The sequence below is a fragment of the Eucyclogobius newberryi genome, unplaced genomic scaffold (genome assembly GCF_026437365.1).
Source record: "Eucyclogobius newberryi isolate DKJ021-1_F unplaced genomic scaffold, fEucNew1.0.hap1 SCAF_4, whole genome shotgun sequence".
Classification (NCBI taxonomy): domain Eukaryota; kingdom Metazoa; phylum Chordata; class Actinopteri; order Gobiiformes; family Gobiidae; genus Eucyclogobius; species Eucyclogobius newberryi.
The window spans coordinates 14,990,503-15,013,004 of record NW_027316056.1 but is presented as its reverse complement, the minus strand read 5'-3'; the positions used below and the strand labels follow the sequence as shown (position 1 = coordinate 15,013,004).

General features: G+C 40.5%; 2 protein-coding genes across 2 annotated transcripts; both read right to left on the bottom strand.

The window, feature by feature from the left end:
- Positions 1-1,071: 1,071 nt before the first annotated feature.
- Positions 1,072-3,598, bottom strand: LOC140377382 (ras-related protein Rab-33B-like). The gene is made up of 3 exons (XM_072462773.1): positions 3,368-3,598; positions 2,169-2,347; positions 1,072-1,565 (listed from the first exon to the last, which is right to left on the bottom strand). The coding sequence occupies exons 1-3, from the start codon at positions 3,584-3,586 to the stop codon at positions 1,241-1,243; spliced, it is 723 nt and encodes a 240-aa protein (XP_072318874.1). The 5' UTR covers positions 3,587-3,598; the 3' UTR covers positions 1,072-1,240.
- Positions 3,599-4,218: 620 nt separating this feature from the next.
- naa15b (N-alpha-acetyltransferase 15, NatA auxiliary subunit b) lies at positions 4,219-21,306 on the bottom strand. Its single transcript, XM_072462360.1, has 20 exons — positions 21,105-21,306; positions 14,399-14,483; positions 14,215-14,319; positions 13,013-13,170; positions 11,542-11,676; positions 10,187-10,340; positions 9,441-9,560; positions 9,271-9,366; positions 9,095-9,201; positions 8,945-9,017; positions 8,487-8,656; positions 8,250-8,402; positions 7,906-8,034; positions 7,179-7,392; positions 6,906-7,099; positions 6,596-6,704; positions 6,422-6,520; positions 6,168-6,311; positions 5,985-6,082; positions 4,219-5,587 (listed from the first exon to the last, which is right to left on the bottom strand). The coding sequence occupies exons 1-20, from the start codon at positions 21,156-21,158 to the stop codon at positions 5,390-5,392; spliced, it is 2,595 nt and encodes an 864-aa protein (XP_072318461.1). The 5' UTR covers positions 21,159-21,306; the 3' UTR covers positions 4,219-5,389.
- Positions 21,307-22,502: the final 1,196 nt, after the last annotated feature.

The following is a 22,502-nucleotide window of genomic DNA, read 5'->3' as shown; positions in this document are numbered from 1 at the left end:
GAATCCAGGCAAGTAGCGGTGTGGAAAAAAAAAATCAAAAAGATAAAAAATCTAATAAAATATCACTTTTCTGTCAAATATAGGCTATTGAATCTATTATTTAATTAATTTCACGTCATATTTATTAAGGATACAAGTGCAGACAGATGTCAAAGGGCAAAAAAATATAAAACATTTTTTAATATTACTTGGCATGTTTGGCGGGCCAGATTATAAAGACAAACGGGCCACATGTGGCCCGCGGGCCGTAGTTTGCCCACCCCTGCCTTAGTGACTTTATGATAGTACTTATGAAACAGTGTTACGCTCACCATGTGCCTCTTAATCACAGATGCACAATGACGGCACATGTGATACTTTAGTTCCTCCCACACACTGTTCACACAAGAGCCGCACATGACGCAGCCACCATCAAAGTACACTGCTATTCTTAACATTTCAACAACATATTGGACTGGAGAATGCTGGGTAAATCCAAGCAATATGGACAATGGACATCTTTACCACATGTGCAAAATGTACTGACTTTTGAAATTCTGAATCTGATGAGATTAATGCACAGACAGAGCCACTTTTTCTGTTTCCGTTTTTGAATCTGAATCCATCTCTAACAGACACTTTAGTCTCGACAGAAATGCACAAAGAAGGGGGAGGAGAAATGAGCAGACAGAAGGGTTTGTCTGACAAGAAGAATGTTTTTGAACACGTTTTAGTAGTTAGAAGACAATATGTTCAGGAAAAAGTTCAAAATGCAATTATTTTTTCAATATGAACAATTTAGCTACATCATCTGAATATACAAAAGGCTCACACAAGATCAAGTTTCAAGGCTAGAAAACAAAACTATTTCAACTTTTTAAACAGAAATCATTACCGGTAGTCTTATTTTAAGACCATGGAAATGATTATAATATGAATCCATGTAACATAATAAACATATATTAAAAGTCAAAGTTTGTAATATAGACTTATTTAAATATCACACACTGGACTGATTGGAACATTTGATTTTTTATTGAATTTATTTAAACAAAATTCATAAACATACTATATAATATGATTCATTATTGACAGGGATTTCCTTAACAAGATTCAATGACAACAGCTCCATGTTAAACTGCTCATGTTGCGTTTTCACCTTTAATGCTTTGACTTCATCTCCATAATCTATAATGAGACGTAGCCTTATCACAGCTAAATGTTCACAACATTTTACAGCTGCTACTGGAGTGTACATTTCCTAGCAGCAACTCCAATTTTCCTTCTCCACTCCTTTTTTACTAGTCACTTTGAATGACCCATTGCACAAAGACATATTATTAACAGTTTTGTGCCTTTTGAGCTTTTCAGCCACGGTGAGCGCAATGTCTTCAACCTGATCCTGTTGAAACGGCACAGCTCCTTCCCTCTGCGACATCTTTGAAAGTTTGGTGGGTGAGATTTTGGCTGAAGTTTCAAAAAACAACATTCTGTGGGACTTGGCGAAGCTCTTGGCCGTCTGTTGGTTCACCTGTATGTCGGCTCTGCTCGGATCACGCAAGTCACTCTTATTACCGACCAAAAATCTGCAAGAAATAAATGATCAAGATATGCGTCATACAAGTTTTTTCAGGTACTGTTTCAGAACACTTAATCGGCTTTGTCTGAGAAATGTCTATGGATTGTGGAAGTGAAGTCGTTCCAATTGTCTCATTTCTTCTTTCAGTAAGAGGACAAACATACATTTTAGTGCACATGGTTTGGACTGCAGAATGTCCCTTAGTGGGACATATTTTTATATAATTTCAACAAACCCTTTCTTCAGTTTGTATTTTGTCCATACCAATAAACAATACCTGGTTTAGGAGACCAGTAAAAACTGTACTTTCTTTGGTACCTATACCTGTTGTAATCATTGGCTTGAAAGACAAAACTGATATACTACAACTACTTTTTGAGAAAACACTTTTTAAAAAACACTGCCTAGTACATTTATATTCATGGGTTTTCAGCTTCTCGAATCAAAAGATATTATATTTAGTTATAAATGAATACTGGCAATTGCTATGGCGGTAGTTCTCATTTTTAAATCATTCTGAATCCCCTGTATAATCCTGTCCCCCGGGCATTCAACTTGTTTCAAAAGACATTTTGTTCAAACTTACTACTAACCGGTATCTATTATTTACCTTGGGAGGTCCTGGCCCATCGAGTTCTGCCTACACTCTTCTATCCAGGAGCTGAGTCCGCTGAAGCTGGAGGGACAGGTGACATCATAGATGAACAGAACTGCATGGACGTTCCTGTAGTAGTGCTGCACCATGGACTTACGAAACCTCTCCTGTCCCGCCGTGTCCCACAACTGCAGCTGAAAGAGTCAGACGGATAGTAAAATGTGAACGGAATGGCCTCATGTTTAACCACCTTTATAGTTAATTTACCATCACATAACTTGACCACAAACTGGACTGTAAAAGGTGACAAGAACCACGATCAAAACTAAATATAGACCAAAACAAAGCGAGAACAATCTAGGAAGAATCAATGTTCCTCCCGTGTCTCTGCAAGTCTGGATACACTTACAACTAGTGGGTTTTCTTATTTGGCAAGATCTTGTTTCTCATATTACATACAAAAATCATAAAATAAAGCTTGGGAATAAAATGTTTTCATGGGGCTTTCTACATCGTCCCTACCTACATCAGCACAGGTCTGGCTACTTTTTAATTATTGGTTTATTTTGAAGCGAAAAACATTAATTTGGAATAAACCAGGGCCAGGAATTTAACAAACCAAAAATAAATCTACTTGCATAAATGTAACTAACTGGGACTGGCACCACAGCAGGAAACCCTCTAGTCTACATGGTTGTGTGTGTGCCAAATTGTAGGAAGAACAGTCATGTGTTAAAATCAGACAGAAAAATACATTTGAAACTCAGTCATCCCAGAGTACGATCAGGACAATGCAAGACACACTTAAAACAATAAGGTACAAATGATGATTGATCTCAGAAGTTCCAAAAAAAAAAAAACACTTTGAGAGAATCCGTGTTAAATCTGGATGTGAAATTGTCTAAATTGTTTCTGGAAATTGGACCAAACAAACCTCATAAACAAAGCAAAAACACTTCCTCTTTTCAGTTCACATTTCCAAAGTCTTTTGTCTCACACAAGTTAAGAGCCTAAATTAAAATCGTGAGTCTAAAAAAAAAAAATGGAAAATGATGCCAAACTATTGAATGACACAAAATGCAGATTCCACTTGTAGTCTCACGCCTTTTCCCATTTCCTTGACTGCGCGTCGAGAGCGGTGCGTCTAAGTGCAAAGTCTAATTTAAAAAGTAGCACGATCACTTAAAACTGCACAAAACAGGCAGGGCAAGTACCTTAATCCTCTCTCCATCGATCTCCACCGTCCTCTCTCGGAAGTCCACGCCGATGGTGGCCTCGGCCCTGCAGGGGAACTCTCCTGCGCAGAGCCGGTGCGTCAGGCAGGTCTTCCCCACGCCGGAGTCCCCGATCATCAACACTTTGAACGTCCTGTGCCGGCTCAGCAGCGACGACACACTCCCCATCGAGCTGGAGAACTCGAGAGAAGACTCCATTTGTGGTTGTTTCGCGGGGGCAACGATATCACGCGTGGCTCCCGGACGTGACTTCAGGTCGGGACGGGATCGGCTTTGGGCTCGGTCATTCCTCTGCGGGCAATAAGCAGAAGAGGCCCGGCGTTTGCTTCCTGGGAGGGCGTAAAGTGGAGGAAGTGGCTGCGTTGTGAAAGGGTTTTTGCTTTGGAATAATGTGTGTATCATGTGGTTACTTCTGTGCAGACATGACACAATGTATGGATTTATTCAGGCCTATTCAAATTGGCTTTTTGATTTAACGCATGAACATTTAAGTGGTTGTAGCCTTATTGACTGCAGGAGTGTTATTTCATTCCTTAAAAGCGTTGTGTCGCAAACATTGACAAAGAAAAAGGCATTTAAATAAAAATATATCAGTTTAACCTGGTAAAACATTGGAAGGACTCAAATCAAGTATGTTGCTGCCACCTACAGGTGAAAAGTACAGCACATTCAGGTTGTATTGTAGGCATGAAGTAAAGTTCCATTATTACAGGTACACAAAAAACATCACTTGTAAAAGAGTTGTCTTCAAGGGATTCAAGTTGAATATATGATGTGTAAGTCATGGCTGTAAAGCAAAGCCTTGAATTAAAAGAAAGTAATTGGCACAATAGTTTTGTTTGGTTTTAATACAAAAATCCAGAGATATCATACATCGTCATCTCATTATGCATCTTTCACATTGGAACCCAAATAATAGGAAAAAGGGGAAGAAAACAGATTCATAGAAATTAATTGAGAGCCAGACTTTAAAATTAAACCAATGCATGTGTGTTTTTGAGCGTTTTGTAATACTACAACTGACCATTGTGGGTGAAATACAGATTTAAAAACAGCAGCAGAAAAGTAGCTCCGTCGGTCAAATCAGATTCGAAATATCCAAAGTCGGTCCATTTTGCACAAAGTGGTAAGATGTCCATGTATTGCTTGAAATTTAACCAGCGCTCGACAGTCCAAAACATTGTAAAAATGTGACGAATAGCAGTGTACTTTGATGGACCATACGAGCACAATCTTTACCGCTATAACCTGTGTTACAAGCTGCTCCATAATATGAATTAAAAGGGTTACATTATTATTCCCAAAGTTTAACGAGGAACAAAAGTGGGAAGCACAGCCCGACCTGAAGTTTCTTGATCAGAGCAATAAGTCCTGACGGGGATCGTCCTCTTTGCATGGGCAGCCGTGCATAACACGTATTTCAGAGCAGGTGAGAGTACAGCAGATTTGGATGCCTTACGCTGATGTCCTCCGATTGACATTAGGTCCTCAGTAACTTCTTCGCAGCTTCCTACAGATCTACAGTTAGATCTGGTCAGCTCAGTCTCCTATTTCCCAGAGAGAGACGTGTCCTACTTCTGTTAAATTAGCATTTCTTTTAAAACAAGGGTAGCACAGTTTGATGTTGCCGTGTCGAGGGTGAAGTGACATCCACGTCCATCACAACTCCCTCCAATTTTCCCAAAAAAAAAATGTAATTTTAGCTGGAGACAAAAATGCCATTCCTTTTGTCCTTCTTTTTCTCCCCCCTTTACCACAAATATATACTCGACATGCACACAAACACACACACTCTTGAACTCACACACACAGTCTTGATTTTCACCATTTTGGGAGGGAGCCAAGCCATTTCAGGCCAAACCAGATAGAGCGGAGCCAAAAGAATGAAAACGCACATTTCGGTTCCTGTGTCTGACTCTACAAAATGGCTGCCAGGCGTACCACAAGGCTCCGTACTAAGCCCGATTTCCTTTTTTGTCATCCGCAGTCGTTTTCCTGTGCTCACATCTCGTTACCGAGTTCCTCCGTCTCCATGGAAAGGTCTCCGTTGGCGATCTTGGCGTTTTCCTCGTATCCAGGGGGCATGAAAGCTAAGGTGTAAGGATAAAGCTTGTGACACTCGGCACGGTAAGACTCTGCCCGCTCTTTACAGTCGCCCAAAGTGCCGTTCCGAAGGTTCTCCAGGGTCTCTGTGCAGATCTGAGGAGAAGAGGGACAGTTTTTTTTTTCATCGTATAAATGTGTAAATACTTATTATGGTGAACAGATACATATTTTAGCCAAACAATTGCATTTTAAATCAAGGTAGCAACTTATGTATTTTTAATTGAGAGGTCTAAAGCATGAGGTGTTGAGCAGAATAAATTTTTAAAAAATTACAATTTTGTTTCAAATGGCAGGTATCAAATGTTTGTTTGTTTTTTTAATAACATAAAATTAAATTGTCATTCATGTTACTCATATCCCCCAGTCCTACCAATGTGTCAGTGGTTATAATTTACCAAACTAGTGTCAATGGCACACAAAAGCTGAAAATAAAAGTATCCCGAGCAATGCCCAGACTCACAATAACCCCGACTAGTGACTACAATAATACCTGTATGGTTCGGTTGTAAAGTGATTCGTCAAGTGATGTCGCCAACTCTGCGGCTTTAGTTTCCATAGATGAGTCCAGGTGTACCATCATCTTAGCAGCTACACAAGAAAATGAAAAACAATTAGACATGTTGTAAACACTGGTATGGCGAGTGTAATTTCTGCAGTAGATCCAGAGGCCTACCAGCCAGTCGATGTGGTATGGAGTTGCCATGCTTAGTGAGGTAGGCCTGGTTGAAGCTCTTAGCATTGCTGTCCCCAAACAACCGGGTAATCTCCTGCTTCAAAACCGTCCGGACCACATCCGGCAGGTCCTTGCTTTCGGAGACTGGAGAGGGGATTAAAATGATGACGTTTTAGGAGTGTAAAAATGTGTACTCGATTTCTTGCATAATCCCGTGAAAAAGTCAAATAGCTGGTAAACACGCTGCCATATACCCCCTTTGAAGAAGCGTACAAGACACTGGTGCAGCCACGGATGGTCTGGGTCAATAGCCAATGCCCTTTTCACCGACTGAAGCATCAACAAGTACTTTTCTGGAACCACATTTAAAAAAACATTAGAGCGGTTTACAAATCTTCCTCTTTGCAGATTGTAGTTCCGTCCATTACCTTTCCTGAAGTAGATTTCAAAGGCCAGTAAGTGCGTATCAATTTTTTCTTTGACCAGGTGCTTCAAAGGCATCAGGAACTTGACGGCTTCCTCCAGTGGATTTTCTACCTGCAAACAAGTCAAAAGCGATCGTTAGTGTCACAACATAAGAGGGCAGCATCAATGGATAAAGTGCAGACATGTGTGTATTAATAGCCATGTTTTATTGGGAATAAAAGAGAGCACATAATAATTAAGGAACATTGCAATGACCCATGTACACTCAAGCTAACATTTTAAGTCAGCTCATGGCTCTTTCCCAACGCTCACCTTCACCAGTTTGTCTGGGATGAGCTCCTCTTTGGGACCCCCGATTTCCTCGTCATCATCCTCTTTCTTCTTTTTCTGGTTTTTGAGCTGCTTCTCCTTCTCCGCGTTCTTCTTTTCCTCCTCAAGCTGCGCTTTCTTCTGTGCTCTCCGCTGTTTGTTCCTAAGCTTTTTCAGTTCTTTGTCCGACAGATTAGCTACGCCACAGGAAAGATTCAAGTTGTTAGCTTGTCCAAGTCATAAAGCATATTGGCGCAGTGTGGATAATGTCTTTACCGGTGTCAGCCTGTAGTTCTTTGCTGTCATCAGTGAGGGGATTGTCATGAAGGCTCAGGTAGATTTGAATGGCTGTGATGGCAGCTTTGTAATAAAATGGATGCAGCCGGAGCACGTCCTCCAGCTTTAAAAGGTCTACATATGAGCGCAGCGTCATCTTCCTCATACAGTAGGTGTGGAAGTCAAACTGGTCGTCTGTGATCTCCACAAAATGCTGAAACAGAGACACATTGTTAATATCAGGACTTTTATCTCTACCATCAACTCAAGATATTTAGGTAACTTATCAATCTAAATGTCTCAAATTGAATAAGATGATGTTGTACCCGTTGATTGTACATAGGGCACAGAGTAAGCAAATTAAGAATATTGAGCTTTTTACTATGGTTCAACTCGCTCTAAAAGTGACTTCTCGTGCTGAAGCGTACAGACTCAACCAAATAAGTAATGTTTATGAAGACATTATGCTTTTATCTGGTGCTTAGTATTGAAAAACAACTTATAGATCACCATTTTACATTTTGTTTATTGTAAAACGGAATATTGATCTAAAACAGCTTAATAGAAATAGTACGGCAAATCTGCTGCCTTTCACGGTGGAAGGAATTTAATTTACCAGTTTTTGTTTTTGAAAAATGGCTATGCAAAATGTGTGTCATTTTAAAATAATCGCAACTAAGCACAGCGCTGTGGGTGAAGGATAGGAGTTAGGTGAAAACAGACTTACCCTTTCGATTTCATGGCACTTTTTCAGGGCGTCGCCGAATTTGTTCATGGCCTTATAGGCAAGTGCACACTCCGTCTGAAACCACATACACTGCATCTCATTGAGATTCTCCACTGCCGACGCTCCCTCCTGTGAACACATCAAGACCAAAGAAAATCAAATAAAAAATCTTCAAATGACACTTGAAACTACGAATCAAAATGACAATATGAACCCTCCGTTGTATCAAATACAAAAGAGTACTGAGCACTTATAACGTTACAGCAGATCTATGAAGCGCGTTCCAAAGATCTTCCCATCTTGTCAAATTGCCGTTTGCACCCACCCACGCACACATTTCTCACCCGCGTGAACTTTGAGCACATTTCCTCCGCCTCTTTCACCATGCCAGCCTTCAGCATGTACTTCGCACACTTGGAGTTGATGAATCTGTCGGCCGTGTCCAGGGCCTGCGCCTCGTCCATCCACTGAGCTGCCTCTTTGATGTTCCCCGCGTGCTGCCGGTCGAAAAAAAAAGGTCAACACAACATGCTTTGTGCTAAAACTAAAGACTACGTACTCCATGTGCGCTGGGGTTTTACCTTGTAGATCTTCGCCTTTATGAGAAAGAGTTCAATGAGTGTTGGTGTGCTTTCAATGGCGGTGTTGATGTACTCGAGGGCCAGAGTCTGTTTTCCGATCATGTCGAAGTGCTGCGCCAAGAAGTACTGCACCCAAAGGAGAGTGGTGGGTGGCTCCTCTTTGCCATCGTCTGAAGAAACGAGCACATGTATTAAAAGAGCAATAAATCAAACACCTACATGACTTAAATCTCCCCAATGTTCAAGGGCTAGACTGGCATTGTAACGGACATCAGACAAATGAAAAAAAAAAATGACAGTCGGACTTCTTTTGGCATTTGGAAAATAAAAACAAAACACCTACACATCATGTACAAGTAAACATTGAAAGTACACGGTGTAAATTTACAGGTGAAGAATATCGTCTCGTCTCCATGGAAAGTTACCGCTTTGCCCGAAAGGTTTAAGCCGTTCCTCACCATTTTGACTGAACATTCGACAGGTTCTTAACGTCGTCTCGTAGCCAACCACCATTTCTTCTATAATTGAAACCTGCAGCGACGGCGAACACAAAGATTTGTCAGGCCTCGATTCTTAGGAGCGTTACAAAAATGTAATGTAGTCGTCACCTTTTCTTTGTCGTTATACAGTGATTTCAAAGTGGTGAAGACCGGAGGGCAGCCTTTACTGAAGTTCATCCTCAGATATCTGTCCAAACACTCCCTGAAGCGATCCCCTGCAGAAGACATTTCATTGTACCACTCCAGTAGTCGATGTTCATTTCAGTCAAAGAACATTTACATACCAGATAGAAAATTAAGAGGCAGTCTACGTGGGACAAGGCCTTTAGGAAACTTCTCCCATGCGTCCTCATAAATCTTGGATTGTTCTTCTATACTGCCTGAAGAAAAACAGTTTATGACATTTAATTACCACATAAACACATTTACCTTAAGGACAGACTTAATAACATACTTGGTTTGAGAGACTTTTCCAAACCGCGGTAATAGGACCAATTCTCTGGGTTCCTCTCCTGCAGGCGCCGGTACACAGCTGTCGCTTCTTCATAACGCTCCAATTTTAAAAGCAGCTCCCCTGAAACGACAAAAATAATAATTTAAAGACAGTGACCATTTGCTGGGGCCAAACTTAAAGTAAAGCTGTGTGTTTTGTGCAATTTGTTTTAGTAGAATAGGCGATATGACATTCACTACAATTTTCCCCCGGTATTGATGGATCACAATTATATTTTATTATTAAGTATATCGTTGAACATGGCTGAATAACTAACACTCTTGATAAAATCTTTTAAGTTATAACAGACCCAATATAATTACTAGTTATTTTATGACTGTGTAAACATACAGCCAGCCACAGCTCCTTTGCCCTCGAGTTCTTAAAAATATTACCCTATAATTTTTAATAACAATATCTGATTTAGTGTCCACCCCTCCTTGTTTATTATAAACCTCATTTCAGACCCAAAGGTGGTCCATAGTTAAAATACCCCACAACATTCAGCTTGGTCCATACAGTTGTAGAGGATTACAGTGTTTTCTCACAGCAGAAGTGCAGTGACATGAGCTCATTTAAGGGTTGCCCAGGGTCATAATGGCATTTTCAGACACCTCCAGGCGCTGCATGTTTGAATCCCTCTGTTGATCTGCCTCCTTGTGTGCTAATATTTTGTCTGACGTTGACCGCAGAGCCCAGTGACCCACCTCTCGTCTCCTCTACTGCCAGCTTGTCACAGATCTGTTTCTCGTAGGTAGAAAGGTGCTCGAGGGCCTCTTTGTACAAACCGGCTTCTCTGAGCACCTGGTTCTGGTAAAGCAGCAGCTCACTGTACTCATAGTCCACTTTGTCTGGTGACGTCTGGACGAGAGAAACACAGGGAAAGCAAATATTACCACTTTATTGAACCATGTAGGAATAAATATCAGGGACTTAAGTCAAACATGAACTTTAGAGTAGCAACATATCATATTACATTTGTAAGCAACAGCAATGTTGAAAATAAAATCACAATTTAAAATGTTTTTGTGCAACACTTATTACTTCAGTTCATAAATGTTAATTCGCCTGGACAAGTTTAAATGTGAACTGTGCATGAAATCTGACGTATACAACGGGAAAACACACACACAATTCCAACACGTCCACTAAAATCACTATTGCATATGGGTTCGAAGCAGAGTTGGGCCGTAATCTGAGTAATTCGATTCTAGTTACTAGACCTGGTAACTTTAAGTTACTTTTTCTGACCAAAAAGGCATCTTTTAAAGACAGGAATGTGAAGAATAGAAAAACCCATGAGGTGCATCATTGTGCCGTCACATTTCAGCCCAGTGAAGCTAAACAAAAGTAACGTGGTTTAGTTGTCTCGCCTCTGCAGCCAGAGATGTTCCCGAGTTTTACGCTGTTCAAGCAAAGGCAAGAAACAACTAAGATATTCACAGCGGAAGTGTTTAAATGAGCAAACTATGCAAGTCCAGAACAGTGCGGTTGAGAAAGAAGAAGTTAGTTTGTATATTTTATGAAAGTGCAGCCTCTTTAACTATATTGTTAGGCTTCATATTCGCTCCTAAACAGTTCCACACTTTGCATCCCAGTGTGGAAATTGTTCCTTTTGTCTTTCACATTTGAACTCATTCAGTTTCTATTAAACAGTGCAAGACTTAAATGTCAAAAGGCTCTTGCAGAGGCATAAATGTGGACCCGTTTGATCTTGGAATTAGAATTTCTTTAAAAACACACACAATTATAATAAACATAAGGTTAAATAAAATAATAAACAGGACTGATAATAATAACAGTACAAAATAAACCAGAGTTGCTTTGGAAGTTAATTATAGTATGCTTAATAAAACATTTTTTTTTTTTTAAAGATTTATATATTTTAGTTTCAGTACTCTGACTTCTTTGAAATTAAGTAATCAAGAGTAGTAATCTGATTTTGAAGGAATAATCAGTAATCTGGTTTCTTTGACAAAGTAATCTGACCAACACTGTTCCTAATCAATGAAGATCCAATATTTCAGTATCTTAATGTTCATTTAGTCAATAGAAGCCCCACCTGCTGTGTTTTTCTGAACTCTTCAACGATCTTGGCTGCCATCTCGTAGTCTTCGAGCAGGTGATAGGCGATGGCATAACCGATCCAGGATGCCCTCTGTGCCGGTCTCAACTGCAGGAGCTGGTACCTCGTCTCCTATAGAAACAGAAGGAAAATAAAAGGTGAAAAACATGTTTCAAATGTTGTGAACCTGCTTTAATGATGTGTCTGAGATGGCCGTGAGTGCAGGGAATAGCCTTTTTTTGCTGACTCAAGTTTGCGATGCCGCGTAATTATTATCACCAGCTCCACACCCTTCAAACCTTTACATTAAGCCATTATCCTGGCCTCGAAAGGAGAGTTTAGACCTGGGCTGTATCCCGTGAGGGCTGTTCCACATTGTCAGAACCAAGTGCAACCTGACACCCGCCTCCTGCTCCTGCTGCTGCTGCACTCACTCCTCTAAATCAGAGCCACACGTCGCTCACAGAGGGAGAGACAGATGGATGCAACATTCACTGGAATCATGTCCCAAAACATGTTGGACTCATTAAGGAAAGACAAGCTGCTAAATATCTGCTCATTGCAAATACGAGAGCATTTAGCATTATTTTTACGGTGCATTTGGTAAGAATCATGTTCGCTGGGGTACTAATTAGATTTAATATTGTTTACCATTTCCTTTTACACGGGCCTTGACTGTACTAAATAGACAAGCATAGTCAAAACAATCTCCTAGGGCTGCAATTTATGATTTTGATAATCAAGTGATTGCTCTTTCGACTAACCCATTGTTTTGAACGTAAAAGACTGAAAAGAAGTGAATTGAGATTTTTTACTCAAAGTGAAGCCGCATGAGGACATCCTGGTGGAGTACATTTACAATTCAAAGAGTTTATGAAACAGACTAAAGTTACACGTGTTATTGTCATGTACTTACTGTATTGTTTGAGTCATAAAACCTATATTATTCAATCACTGAAATAATCATCACTCAATTTAGTAACAGATTAGTTGCGATTTACCCTTATCTACATTCAAGTTAAACCTACCTACGACACGACATCCCCAAAGTAGCAACACTTCAATACATGGCCAGTAAAATCAAGTCTCAAATATAAAAAAGGGAAGAGAATGAGTGATGCAGCTTTTGTTCATTATGCCCTCACTTCCTTTTGACATTAGAAGATCAATATCAATATTTCAATATTTGTTCCTTGCAATGCTCATTTACGTTACTTTTATATTATACATTTCTTGAACTAATGTTAAGCACTTTGAATTGTAATTCTGTACAAAAGGTGCCCTATAAATAATGTTTATCATCATTATTATTATTAGTACCGGCGTATTAAGTTCATCAGAATTGCGTTTAACCCATTTGACTCCTTTCCATACATTGAAACGGCACAATTGCATGAATAATCTCATAAAAGCAGATGCGGTGAGTGAAAAGAACTGCATGATCTTCTTCATCGCAGCAGGTGCTCACCCTGTAGCCCTCCAGGTCCCTCATCTGGATCTGCAGCAGCGACAGGTCCCGGAGGATCTGCAGGTTGTCCTTGTCCCATTTCAGAGCGTTTCGGTAACATTTGATGGCCTCATCGTACTTCTTATCGGAGCGCTGCAGGAGGCCGTAGACGTGCCAGCCTGGGACACATACGGTCAAGGAACATGCATACTTTCTGTAGATTGAATATGATTCACTTACGGGAGCGACAGGAGCTCATGCAGACTTTACCTTTATAAGATGGTCAACATGTTACTACGTTATTACCACAATACAATTAGATCCGATATGTTTGCATCATGTTGATATACTTGGTGAATAGTTGATGATTTGTAAAAGTGTGATGCTGCCTTTTGGCCAAGTCACTCTTGGAAAAGATCGTTAATCTCCATGAGTTTTAACCTGGTTAAAAAAAATATATATATATATATATATGTTTTAGGAGGAATAACACTAAAGGTGATTCATTCTTCCAGCTTTTGTCAGAAACAACAAATATAAATATTCACTTCTACTTTGTGACCCAAGGCAAAAGGTCCAACCAAGCATCCAGTTTTGGGATGGTCCAGTCACAACCTCTTATTTGTAGCACCGTCTCTCAAATGTAGAACACTTTTCCTCTTGAATGTCATCGTATCATTCTGAACAAAATCTATAATTCCATTTACTTCAGATTTGCAGAGTTTAGTGTTTTGCTTGTTGTCAATTCAACAGAAATCCACATTTTCTCTTGCTCTTCTTTGTAATATATCTTTTTTTTTTTTTACTGGAAAGCTGCCATGTTTGTTTTGACACAAACTGACCATGCGTTTGTCTGAACAGTTAATCCGTCTGTCCATCAGAAATCAGGAAACAGGACACGGTTCCAGAGCGTACGTGTGCGTTAAGTATTGTAAAAGCATGTTGTCTTGTTTGGCCAGGCCACTGTGAGAATGGAGCTATTGTATCGTTAAAGATATACTATGACTTGCTAAAAGAAATTCTGTTGAGGTAAAAATGTTACGCTGTGTTACTTGGAGATAAAGGAGCCCAAAAGCGGTGGCTGTGTGTTATCGGCACAGTGCGTTGACTCGAGGCGCCGATAACACTTATCTTCTGCAAATGTGCAAGATATTTACCGCGGCAAAGATTTAAAAGGAACAGGAGATGAGATTACTAAAAGGAAACCCAATATTTAAGGATACAGACATGGCTCCGGAGATCGTTTCGAAGGCCCCTCCTCACCAGATCGTAGGCTTCTTCCTTCTTCCCCAAACAGTTCAGAGTGAGACCCTTCATGGCCAGAGTCTCTGTAACGACAAACGACCAACAAACATGAGAAAAGTCTGTCATGCGCTACATTTATTCAAATCATTCAGCACTACTCACCGCCGTGCTCTGCAAACTTAGGGTTGGACAGGATTTGCTTGCAAAACTTGAGGCCATTTCTGTATTGTTTGTGTTCGTAACATCGCTGGAAAGAAGAGGAAAACATTTAAGGCACAGGCAAATTTATATTAGCATTATTCACAAACGAACAAAACAAAGCTCAGCGGCAAAGACCTCATGGAGACCTGTCTCCATGGAGATAGAAACGTGTAATGCCATACTGTGGAACATCCTGGAAAAGCAATAAGGCTGCAACTAACGATTATTTCAGTAGTAGACTAGTGAGCTTTTTTCCTCAAAGATTTCTTAAATACATTTTTTAACTGATAAAAGAAAAAGCTTCAAGGTGAGAATGTTAAGAGATAAAGTGTATTATTGATGAAAACTACATCTATTCATTTACAATAACGAGTCAACAATAATTTTAATAGTCGATTTGTCACAATAATTCTGATTAATCGTTACAGTCCTACAACACAATAAGATCTTCATGGGGACAAGCAGGAACCAGAAAGGTTACAAACGTGCACCTTTAAGAGAAGCTGTTTGAAAGGCAAGAAATGAAGTGCTGAGATTGTGACAACAAACCACAACACAACCTTTTAAAAACAGAAGCAACCACATTATATTTCACACTAAATATAATAGAGTTCATTGCATATTTTCCCAATGTCAGCAGTACCTGCCTCTAGACCACAGACTGACGGTGCAGTGTCATTTCCTTACAGTAGACAACAGCTTCCAATACAGGACCAGCTCTTTATCGTGAACTTATTTTTAGCCCCAAAACAGACAAAGGACAGTCAAGTTCACGCTCGCCTACAGGATTTAAGCTCATCACTGAACGTCAGGGGATACTCTGAGACACAACACACACAAGCTGCCATGATGCCACGGAGAGAACAGATCCTGTCTGAGCCAAGGTCAAGAGAGTATTTCAGGAATTTTAACTATTAAAAATAACTACATCCATATTTTGTAAGAGAACACCATTTACACACTGCAGGACATTTATTACATTTACATAGATGTTTAACTTTGGGTTATAGACATTTACTAAACTGAAAATTTATAAATTTATACGTTTACAAATGGATACGATACTACAAATTCAAATTTTGTTTCAATCAAGGCAACAGCATGTTTATATTTTATAAACTATTCAATAAAAGGTCACAGTTTATGTGATTTATTATGGCATACAAAAGGAATATCTAATTTCAATAACCGCTTAGTGTGGATTAATATCGGTGGGTCGATTTTTAAAAACCTTTTTCCCCCTTTTTTTTACAAATACTAAATAAACATGGGGTTACCCCCTGGGCCGTGGCTGTCTAAACTAACCCTTTCCCCATCAAGGGTAAATGAAATATAGACCAAGTGGAGAGCCACAAACTGGTGGCCACGCCACACCTACATCCTCTCAATGTCTTAATATCAGGCCTGTCTTGCACTAAAATGTAAGTTATTGAGGTTCTGATTGTAATTTTTTTTTAAACTTGCTGTAAAAGTACTTCTCACAATGAGTCAATTCACCAGGAGAGCTGAGGGCTGCATTTGGGGTCATATATAAAGGGTTCTAAAATGTCACGCAGCCAATAAAAACTAAAAGCACCATAATAAGGCAGGGCTTATAATTTCTACAGCAAGTCATTAGACCATTTTACTAAGCCGTTTTAAATTAATATCACAGTTAACGATGAACAAAATGTAAAATGATGATCTACTTAATGTGGTCAATACAAAGAAGCTGAAACCTTAAATATGTAATTTTGTTTACAGAATATGATGAAGAAATTAACAATTGTCAATCGCAGAGAGAGAAAAATGGGCACAAGATCAAACCACTTTATAACACACGTCACAGTAGTGTGTTAAATCAACAGGTGCTTTTAAAAACAGTAGGTGTTTGGCAGCAACCACATTACCACCACCAGAGCGCTTCTCTTATATAGTCTGCACTTCACTCAAAATAACTTCAGATTTACTCTGTGCCAAAGCTATAGAAAGAGTGTGAGTGCTCCAGGGCATTCTGTTGTGGTTATTGCCGTTTTGCCTTTACTTGGAGAGGACATTCATTGCTACGCAAGTTACAACCATGAATCCATTATGTTTCTTTCACTATCCAGACAAAATTAAACTACTTAGAAATGATCTGAGCCAAGTAGTTTGGACATGCAAACAATGTGTAACTTTACCGAGATACAATCACGTGCAAGTCTCGCAAGTTCCCTTAAAGTCTGAAGAAACGAACAAAGTGGTCCTTCTCCACCATTGAAATAAATGGAGTAGAGCCAACTTGTAAAAAAAACATTTACCGGTAGGCACCCAGAAGGGTGTGGTCGGTGCAGACAGCAGGCAGAGAGAAAATGCTAAATCCAAATCAAACATTGATAATGGCAACTTCTTGTTACAGTGAATATTTTCAGACACAACCAATGTCTGGGGCAGCACAATTTTGGCTATTGCAATTGTGATTACATTTGTTACAAATGCTTAAAAAGTAGGACTCTGTTCAAAGTGCTCGCTGTAAACAACTCCAAGACCATTGCATTTGAGAAGATTGAAATATGAACTGAAAAATGAATACAACAATTCAATGCATTTCAGAACAGGTTCTCAGAGGTCTAAACTACAGATACAACCATTTTGTTCTATAAAAACGACAGAGTCTGAGGACTACGATAAAACACCAAAGAAGAAGAAGAAGAAGAAGAGCTAGTCTCCGGTCTGGAGAGACGGGAGATGGCGGAAGAGAGTGGATCGGTGGTCGAAGACGTTCTGGACGGCGTGGAGGAGCAGCCTTTTCTGGCTGCACGTGCCCGGAAACGTAAAAAGTCCCTTAGCTCGTCCGAGGGTTCTGGGAATGAGCAGCAGGATGAGGCTGAAGCTATTGATATCCGGGGTGAGAGCAGAGACTGTAAGGTGATCATAAAGCTTGCACAGGATAGTGCATCCTTTAAGGATTGTCAAAGAGCCTAACTGTAGCTGTGGGAGTGATCAAGAGTGCGAGTGTCCTTAGAGATGGCTCGCTGCTGGTCGTGTGCAAGGACGCGGCTCAGCAACGGAAGGCGATTGGAACTAAACGTCTGGGTGGAAAGGACATTCTTGTGTCTGATGCTGAAAGAAACACGGTCAGAGGAGTTATCGTAGGTGTCCCTACGGCGACGTCTGTGGATGAAGTTAAGGAGAATTTGACTGGAGCTACGGTGGTGGACGCTAGGCGGTTGAAGGTGACCCGGTCTGGGGTAAGATGTGACAGCTTGTCGGTAATGGTAACACTTGAAGGGAGGTGCCTGCCTAGTAAGGTGTTCATTGGGTTCATGTGCTATGGCGTTAGGCCATATGTTCCACCGCCCCTGCGTTGCTTTAAGTGCCAGCGCTTTGGGCATATTGCAGCGGTCTGTAGAGGGAGGCAAAGATGTGGTAAATGTGCAGGAGATCACGAGTATGGGAAGTGTGACGTGGGAGCAAAACTGAAGTGCTGTAACTGTGGGGAAGAACATAGCTCTGCCTACGGGGGATGCAGGTTTAGCAAAAGAGCTGCTGAGGTGCAGAAAATAAATGTCTCTCAAGGTATATCCTATGCAGATGCAGTCAAGAAAGTTTCAAGTAACGAGTTTAGAGTAAATACAGAGAGAGGAGCCAGCGCTGCTCCCAGCCAGGGCGAAATGAGAAAGACCAGCGTGGCTCCCAAGAAGTGTGAAGGTTTCAAGAGTGGAGGTCCCAAGTGTGCAGGTTCCAGAATTAATGAGAATACCCTTGTTGTGGATAGAGAGGATTTTGTACTCTTTATGGTGGATGTTGTAAACTGTGCTGCTCAGACTCAAAGCAGAACTGAAAGGATCAGGATCATTGCTAAAGCTGCAGGGAGATTCCTTGGAACAAAGGAGCTTGATTGGGCAGATATAGAAAACAGGCTAAAGGCGCTAAATGGGAGTCGGAGTGATGGGGGTCTGCTTTTGGGGAGTCAGAGTGATCAGAGTGACGAGATGGGGGTGGGGGTGGTCTCCTGTCCTCGCCCAGTCTCGTAGACGCACGGCTACCAAGCAGCGACATCAGTGGAAATATTAAAGCCTATAGAATGTTGTTGTTGTTGTTGTTTTATGGCGGTTGGCATCCGAGTGTTGCATTACCGCCAGACTTTATTCCTCAGACGTTTCCCTATATATGGGATGAAGCCTAAAGAATAAAGCTGTATGGTGGAAGCACCGAACGTCAAAGAAGGAGAGGAAGATGAAGAAGAGTCTCCCTGGAATAAAGCCGGTTGTTCTCTGAAACAACAACAACTATTCTAGTCACAAAGACATATCATGACCTCATGGGCTTTGTAACACCAAAGCAATGGAAGGAGTACTTTTACGCACTACGACAGTCTGAGGAAAAGTCTGAGGAATAAAGTCTGGCGGTAATGCAACAATTGGATGCCAACCGCCATAAAACAACAACAACAACAACAACTACGAAAAGTCTGAGGAATAAAGTCTGGCGGTAATGCAACAATTGGATGCCAACTGCCATAAAACAACAACAACAACAACAACAACAACTACTACACTTTGATCAGTACAGGACATTCTATATTCTAGAACATAAGTAGGCAAAATAGATCCAACCAGGACTAAAACAAATCAAAGTCGTCATATAAAGTTTTGTCAAATATAAGTTCTACTTAAAGTTCCACTATGTAAGGAGGGTTTGCCACCTGCTTTTCCCCATGGATGTTATTGCTAGTCCTGGAATGTTGCACAGTATGCATTAAATGCACCCCTCTCCATGGAGACAAGCAGCTGGCGACACCTGTCCAAGTTACAGGTCAGATCTGTGGGGAGGTCTACTTAAAGTTCCACTATGTAAGGAGGGTTTGCCACCTGCTTTTCCCCATGGATGTTATTGCTAGTTCTGGAATGTTGCACAGTATGCATTAAATGCACCCCTCTCCATGGAGACAAGCAGCTGGCGACACCTGTCCAAGTTACAGGTCAGATCTGTGGGGAGGCACCGCTGCTTACAGTAAGAATGCATACTTTTCCATGGTATTTTTGAACAATAAAAACTTCTTGATGGATACATTTAATGCCATACAGTGGAACATTAAAGGTTAAACAATGGCATTCATGGAGAGTAAAAGGTGGCGGACCATTCCTACCAACAAAGTTAAATAATGCAATTTTAACTTAATGAAAGACAGTGATGTAAAATAATGTTAAAAAGAGTGTGGTCTAAACACCCTGTTAGAGGCGCCACAGAAGGGGCTCAGCGCCAGCCCTGTGCACCACACAGAGCCCACATAACAATAGTGTTTGTCCAAATGCCCGCTCACATGAAACTGCAAGTGACTTTGGCCAACTTTCTGACAGAGTTTCTCAGTCCACACTGCATTCTTGCACAGGGCAGTGGCACAAATATGCTGCACATCAACACAACTGGACGAGAAACAACCAGCAGCCACTTAACATGACATCGTAGTGTCTAATGTCAATCGTAGTGCTCCAGCTTCAACTCTTATGGATCGGTTTTAACTCAAAACATGAGTACATATGAATATTTTCTTTCTGTGTTTGCCAGGCAGTAACACTGGTCGTGCAAAACGTCCAGACAGATTAGAACAAACAATGGAATAAAGTAAACAAAAGAACTGGAGGGTCAACACTGTTATACATTTATCATATGTTTAGAGTGGCATTACTTTAGAGTGAACTTGAAATCTCTATTTGTACAACACTTGACTGATTAAATCCCCAGGTCTTTTGAACAATTTAGGGGTGATAATAGCTATGCAGAATGACAGCAGATTGCCAAATTATTCCATTTAGGGCAGTTCAAAGATGCTCAGAATCATAAAATAGTGTATTGTCAGTACTGAAATACATATACCACACGAGAGCACACATTAAATCAGTTTTATCATCGGTGGTCCAGCTGAATGCTTAATATCAGTGACTGGAGGTGTGATGAGAGTGGGCACAACCATAACTGAACAAGGCCTGAGGCAGCTAACTACTGATCTGCTGACACCATTACACCACGGCCTTTATCATTTATACATTAACATGTATACGGTTGGACGGTTGACTACAGTTCATACAGGTGTAATTTACAGAAAACCATAACCATAGCTACTAAAACCTCTACCAAAAGCCTGCAGGATGTCAACAGCTTCATTAATGTTAAAAAGAGACAGGGGAGTTAGCTAGCATTAGCCGATTAACTCTTGTCAAATCAGACAGAGAAGGTTGTAGCTGTGTAGCATGTGCATCCTCCACAAAAACAAACACCAGAGTCACGTTAGTATTATACAGTTGTCATCTGTCCAGAAAGTGACAATAGGGCTCGTATGAGAGCAAAATTAGCACGCAAAGCTAACAACAACCACTGCGAATAGTGTTAGCATCGATGATAAGCTGAGCGAACTGTCTTCCACAAGGCCTTCGGTGGATTCAAACAAAAGTAAGGCAAGGTAATCAATCCCGGATGTAATTAAGTAGTAATAAATGTTCATCTTCACCGCATTTTGTTTGCTAGCACAATAAAGTCATACGAAAACTAGATTTGCTTCGCGTTGCGGTGACAGCGCAGATCCCATTCAATTGAGCTATTTTGCTAATAAAGCGAAGCTATCGTCAAAAGCCGCAGAGTTAACAACACCGAAGTCTGTTTTCACACTTGTGCACGTTCCTGTCCGTCTCCTTCAAACGCCACTCACCAGAATCCTCTTGAACAGGGCGTTTTCTTTCGGGGGTAAAGTTACTGTCGGCATTGTTGCAGCAGAGATGTGTGTCTCCCGGAGCTCAGCACATGTAGCTAAAGTTAGCTTCCTCCCGCAGCCCGGTGCAGCCCGGCGCAGACCAGAGCAGAGGAGCCGGGGAGAGGCGGCCTTCTCCCGTCACTGCGCCTCTCGATCACTCCGCTCTGGGATCTACACTTTGCCCTCACGCTCATGATAATGATAACACACACATGAGGCCCACGCGCCGCGCAGCTATGGCTCAATAAGACTCATTACCTTTTTAATGTAAGTTATTATAAGGAATGTCATTTTCAGCTTACTTTTAAACTTTTCTTCTCAAACTGGATTCTGCCGTTAGACTTGGCTGTTGTAAAACTATGATTCATTAATTAGTGTAGTTCAATAGATTTCACTAAAACAGACACTCATTACTGTAAACAACTAGCTTTCAGTAGTTAGCTCTTCCCTTCAGACTGATACAATAAAGCAGTGACTTACCAAATTGAAGAAGCTCTGATGAGTGAACATATTCACTCTTAAAACAGTTTTCTCCAGTTGATAGAATAAAAAAATATTTTTAAAATACGTAACCTGCCTGGACGGCTTCAAGATTACACAGATATCTGTGATTTATATTCACCACAGGTCCTATCACACCAAATAATGTGATGATTAGAAAACATATGCACTTAAGATTACACTCATAGCCGCTTCATAATAATTTTGTAACTTTATATTTTACTCTTATTGCATATTTTAGTTGAATTTTCCTCATTGTAGGACAAATAATCTAAAGGTCCTCTTTTTTTTTTAATGATAAGATAAGGTAACTTTTCTAAAGCTTAATTTTGATTTTTTGTAACGGTAACGACTGTGATGGGAACTCTCCAAGGAGGAATGGATTCACAGACTCCCCCCTCTTCAGACACTACATTTAATTCCTCCGGCGGATTCTATAATGTTCCCAGACCAAGTCTCCAACAGGAGTGTTTCCTATGTACAAATAATATTTCAGGTAAGGCCTGTAACAACTTTCCATCGGTAATTATTACGGTCAGTGTTTTTAGGCACATTTATTTGATGGAATTCCCTCTCTCTCTTCCATGGTAAATTAATCACAATGGGGAATATATTGCCTCAAACAAATCACATTACATTGAAACAAAAACAATATCCCTAATGTTTAATTGTTGCAATACAAAACGAGCATCTAAATCCCTCAAATAGACGGTTTCCCACCGGACCGGCCATTTCTCAGCCACTAGAGGGCACCATAGTGATAGATAAAGAGGTTCAGCGAGCCAGACCCACACAAAGAACTATATTTTGTTAATTAGTTGTCAACAAGCAAAAAGGTAGCTTTAAGTAAGAAGT

Coding starts and splice junctions, on each gene's coding strand:
- LOC140377382 (XM_072462773.1), bottom strand. CDS start 3,586: ATGGAGTCTTCTCTCGAGTTCTCCAGCTCGATGGGGAGTGTGTCGTCG. Junction 2,348..3,367: donor TCGATGGAGAGAGGATTAAG/GTACTTGCCCTG, acceptor TGACTCTTTCAG/CTGCAGTTGTGGGACACGGC. Junction 1,566..2,168: donor ATGGGCCAGGACCTCCCAAG/GTAAATAATAGA, acceptor TATTTCTTGCAG/ATTTTTGGTCGGTAATAAGA.
- naa15b (XM_072462360.1), bottom strand. CDS start 21,158: ATGCCGACAGTAACTTTACCCCCGAAAGAAAACGCCCTGTTCAAGAGG. Junction 9,561..10,186: donor GGCAGTAGAGGAGACGAGAG/GTGGGTCACTGG, acceptor TTGTCGTTTCAG/GGGAGCTGCTTTTAAAATTG. Junction 8,035..8,249: donor TGTGCTCAAAGTTCACGCGG/GTGAGAAATGTG, acceptor ATGTGTTCACAG/GAGGGAGCGTCGGCAGTGGA.